Source organism: Octopus bimaculoides, chromosome 1, assembly GCF_001194135.2.
Source record: "Octopus bimaculoides isolate UCB-OBI-ISO-001 chromosome 1, ASM119413v2, whole genome shotgun sequence".
NCBI lineage: Eukaryota > Metazoa > Mollusca > Cephalopoda > Octopoda > Octopodidae > Octopus > Octopus bimaculoides.
Genome location: NC_068981.1, coordinates 13837121 through 13842633, shown reverse-complemented (window position 1 = coordinate 13842633; position 5513 = coordinate 13837121). Strand labels below are relative to the sequence as shown.

The window sequence follows — 5513 nt, the reverse complement described above, 5'->3', positions numbered from 1 at the left end:
ATATATATATATATATATATATATATATATATATACTTATATATATACATATATTCATGTGTGTGTGTTTGTGATGCATATACACAGGCATGCGTGCATGTGCATTTCACACATGTATATATGTTAAGTCGTTATTTTCTGAATTGACAGAAAAGGAATGGACACTATCCTATTGGCCATGGTGGATATTGTGGTTAAATATCTAGCACAGTAGAGTATTGGTATTGCTACAATGAGATACCATGATTTCAGATTAAATTACCGGTTTTAGGTATGCAGTCATCAAAAGTCAGGTAACCAGCGGCGTTAATGGTTTTGTATATTTGAGGGAATTGGAGCTATCGAGTAGGAATCATTTTTGAGTATAACTACACACTTCCATCTGTTATCCGAGTAAGCAATATCGCTGGCTATTGTAATATGTGAAACACTTTCGTTAATCATAACCTGCATTTCCTAGTTCCGTTGAAGTGTGGCATGTCATTGTTATTGAGGATCCCTGATGTGGCTACAAGACTTTAATATTTATTTAGAATAATGTTAGGAAATGCATAAATATCAAACACCATCTGTACTAATTGCTATGAAGATATTGGCATTCTAGTTGCTATTTACAAGTTATCCTCCAGTAGAACTATTTCCTTTCTTATATTTCCATATTTAGTTATGGATCGTCTCGTGGGTCCATAGAAAGTGTTTGCATTTTAGACGTATATTGATGTAATAGCAAATGTTTTAGAAGGCAAACTGAATTTGCTTTACAGCACTGCCTGGCTTTATTTATGTATCATTATTTGCCATTAAAATATTATCTGTTTCTGGTAATAAATATATCATTATCATCTACATATTTTCTTCTCTTTTACATTTTTTTCAGTCCCCGCCATTCTTGATGTTTAAATCGCCAGCACCAGATGGCAAACCATTAGTTGGGAACGACAAGTATGAGGGTTCGTATAGCGCAAATATTTCTATTTTTCTCCGCCATGTTGTCAAAAATGAAAAACTTAAAATAATTGTCGAGGTACTTAAACATAATACCTCTCTCAACTTCGGTCTCATTCGTCGGTCACGAATGACCATGGATGCACCTAAGAGCTTCCCATCCATGGTACAAGTCTGGGTGGAAAGTCGCCTCACCGGCGAAAGCACAACTTAAGTTTGTTTTTAATGCATACCAACCTCTCTTTTCCACGCCACTGATGTTATTCAAGAGAAAGGCAAAGGCCGATACAGCTTGGCACAAGTGACGTTACAACTCATTTCTACAGCTGAGTGAACTGGAGCAACGTGAAATTAAGTGTCTTGCTCAAGAACACAACACGCAGCCCGGTCCGGGATTCGAACTCACAACCTCACGATCGTAAACTCGCCGCTGTAACCACTGAGCCATGCGACTTCACTTAAACATAATACCACTTAATACTAAAAAGATCGAATAATAAATCTATAGCATTAAAAAATGCTGTCACTTTTTACTATATGCGTATCTTGTAATAACATTTACAAATGAAAGTGCGGTAGATAATTAAACGTCATTAATACAGTACATCAATGAGATCGTCGAATATATCCAAGTAAATCTTGTTCTATCTTCTGTCGTTTTAGCTGCATTCTAATAGTATATCGTGTAATATGTTATATAAAACTTGACTGATGTATGCAGATATTAATGCGAATATATCCTCTACAGGTGGCGGGCTGACAGAATCGTTAGCATTCAGGGCGAAATGCTTCGCAGTATTTCGTCCGATTTTACGTTACGAGTTTAAACTTTGCCTTTCATCCCTTCGGGGTCGATAAAATAAGTACTAGTTAAGCGCTGGGTTGTTTGAAATCTATTCAGCTATTCTCAGGCATGAGTATAAAAACTGCGCCCTAATGCTAAGCAATGTCGAGATAGTTTGGCAGCGTAGGCTCATCAAACCAATATGATCTCAAGCTCAAATTCATGGCCTCAGACCGTGGCTGGTAGAGAGAACATGCTGAAACCTTCGTGCTGCAGTGGACTGAACATAGGCAATCCAACCCAATCCAATATCCTCAACAGTATTATGTATAGAATATAATTGCAAATCTTCGTCCCATACTTTTTAAATGCGTTCATCTAGTATGTTAGCTGCGATATCCATTGGGATAAAAAAAAATCTATTAATCGCTCACACAACTCTCTTCTTTTGTGACTTAAACAAACCAAACGGAAACTATCCATCGCCGTTGCATTGACAGACTATGAAAAAAATATTTTTTACAGGAGAGGAGCATGAATTGGAGATGCATTTTCTGGATAATGTTATTATAATATACGCAACTAATATAGAAATTTTGAGAATATAAACAAATATAGATTTTGAGTTTAAAATGTCGTGGTTATATACGTCCAAAGAATTAGAGCATTAACGATTGCAGTATTGCACTAGATAATTATAAATGACATAAAATCTGTTGTATAGTAACAATGCTTGTATTGTTAGTCTTAATGACTGCATATAACTATACTACATTTACAGAACATACATTTTATGCATATTGACAGTGATAGTATATAGGAAAAGTCATAAAACGTAACCCCTAGTAGATTGAAGTATAAACACTTAAATAATTATATTAAATCAATAGATGAGCGTCTAAAATGTTGAGATTCGTTAATTATCAATCAATGCCTGAAAGAATATTATATAGAGGAAAATATATAAATCATATAAAAATCAATTAACCGGACGTAACTTGATATTTTCACGAACAGTGTCTCATAGATAAGCGCAAACACACACGCACCCGAACGTGGGCTATTGCTCGGTAACTTCTAGTGCAGTAAGAATTTTGGAAAGCTAACGGAATCATATGGTTACTTAGCATGTTTAAATTCTAAATGGTCTCTGTGCATCAAACGATGGGCAATTTTGTTTTATTTTTATATCTAAATTAAATCTATCTCTGCCACTCGTTTTATGTCGGAAATCTTTTAATGATTCATATAATTTATAATTATCACGCGCTTTATTGATTAATATTATAGTTTACTCTATTAATTCGTCTAATTAGCTTTAGATATTTTTATGAACGAACATTATAGAAGAAATTTACTTATGGTTACAGATGTAAGGCAAAATCGTAACGTCTGTACTATCCTCTTCTGTGTGATGATTATGTAAATATATGTGTATTTATTGGTGTATAATTACACGTGTATCTGAAGTTATTGCAAAAAATACAAACATTTATGAAATACCCAAAAAGTGTTCAGGACGTAAATGCGTAATTATTGCCATTTTTCTTATACTAAAAGAGTATGTTTTTCTTTGAACATAAAAGAAAGCCATTAAATTTCTATACCACTTAAATTACCTAATTTCCAAAGTGTCTGTAAAGAAGAAAAATAATAATAACGTTTGTCTCATCTTTTTTCTCAATACTTATGGATTAAGCAAAAAAACTATAAATTGTTATTTGCTAAATATTTTTTTTACTTAATATTTATCTATTATGATTAATGGATATTAACATTGCCAGCTACTGTTTATATATTTTCATGGCACCTAAGCAGCAAATCAATAAAATATAAAATATTTAAACCTATTGAAATAGTATAGGAATGTGATTATTCTGCCTACAGTCTATGACTGCCAAGATTTGTTTCCGTTGTTCTTTGTAAAGGAATCTTTAGGTTATGTCGAGTATTCATTGACGTTGTCTATATTCCTTTGAAACTACCAGTGATTCTCTGATTTGCAACTCTATCACAGGGTGATTTTTTTTTTACTCGATATTGATATAATCTGAACACTTCTATTGTTCTCCTTTCTACGCCTGGTAAATATCAACCATTGGAATCATAGAAGAGGAAATAAAATCTAAATTACTCGCAGAAAATATAGAAACACGGAAAAAGTAACTACATTGTTCGTATCTGACATTTCAATAGAAATTGTAGTTTATGGCATAAAATTCATCTAATTGGTATGACAATATAAAACTTCATTTAATGGATTATTCCGAGAATAGTGTGGAGTGTCAATCTAAATACTAATGTATTTTCAACTGAATGCGAGTTCAGTGGTTGAAAACCTACCGGTAGAAAATTTATCAGTATAGCGTAACGAAAAATAGTCTAAGAGACAATGAACTTTAACTTTTGGCTGAGTTATGTACTTTCAATATCCAGTGACTGCACAATGCTACAGTATTTTAACAAAATATTTATTTATACGCAATTTAGAATTCTATAATTCGTTTATTTAGTACAACTGAGCGTCTCTCACAGTGTAGATATTGAAATTTCATTATCATCATTCTTTAGTAAAAGTTATTAAATAAAACTGCAATGTATGTTAAAAAACCGCAGTCAGCCTTCATTGGAATTGTAGCTGGGTCTATTACTACATACTTAAACGAATAGAACGTTAGTACCTCCAGTATTTCATTTGTCGTTACTTATCAGTAAACCTCCTCGGCCATACCATATGAACATGGGGAATGTCCAATTACAAATTCTGAATTTAATATGGTCGCGATTTCTAATATGATTAGGTAATAAAAAATAAATGTTGATTTGTTTCAAAAGACTGGTTAAAAAAAGAGTGAACAAGGTGGGGTACGAAGGAAGAAGAAGGACCTATGTACCAATACATTGCATTAGTTGTGGAACCTTGAGGTTGGAGAAGTGATCCTTTGGGAAGAGGTGGAGAGTAGCACAATTAGACTGGTAAGATCCTACGGCGAAAGGGTAGAGTTGAGGTGAGGTGAAAGTGAAAATAACAAGATCGAAGTGGTAGGTTGGCTAACGGGGAAAAAAGGCAGAGGTACAATCGACTCGGTAGGGGCAGGGGAGATCAAATTATACAAGCCCAAGAAATGAAGCGGCAAAACATGCATTGGGAGTAGCCGTCATTTTGCTTTAAAATAAAAAAAAGAAATAAACACTGTTTTTTATTATCTTTGTAGACAGAAAAAAATTATGCATTAGTTTGTTTTGCAATCGTATAATGCAATTTACATGTAAAATAACAAACAATCAGTAAGAATTTAAGTGAATTTATAGATATGTTCATTTTAATTTTCAGGATACTGTGTGGAACTGGCAGAGCATTTAAAGAGAATCATTCATAGAGATTACATATTTCGTATCGTGAAGGATGGCAACTACGGCCAAAAGCTTAAGAACGGAACTTGGGACGGAATGATTGGTGAGCTCACACGTAGGGTAAGTAAAGTTAGTTTACTATTGCAAAAGCGTCTCTATATTCCAAGAGTTTCTTATGTATAGCTTAAAGGATTGTGAATTTGTTTTCTTTCTCATACGCATGGCTGTAAGTCAAAAGGCTTGCTTCACAGCTCTGTGGTTTGGGGTTCAATCCCAGTCCGCTACACATTGAACTAGTGTCTACTGTTATAGACTCTAGCCGACCAATATCTTGCGAATTTCGGAGATGACAACTGTGCGACAAACTGTTATGCGGGTGTGTGTATGTGTGTGTGTGTGTGTGTGTGTGTGTGTGTGTGTGTGTGTGTGT

At 34.0% G+C, this 5513-nt stretch overlaps 1 protein-coding gene across 1 annotated transcript in view; it reads left to right on the top strand.

The window, feature by feature from the left end:
* The window catches only part of LOC106869364 (glutamate receptor), a 695940-nt gene that overhangs the window by 651679 nt on the left and 38748 nt on the right, over positions 1–5513 (top strand). Inside the window, exons 10-11 of the mRNA XM_014915088.2 lie at positions 878–950; positions 5064–5203. Coding sequence (XP_014770574.1) covers positions 878–950; positions 5064–5203 — 213 coding nt within the window. The remainder of the gene's footprint in view (positions 1–877; positions 951–5063; positions 5204–5513) is intronic.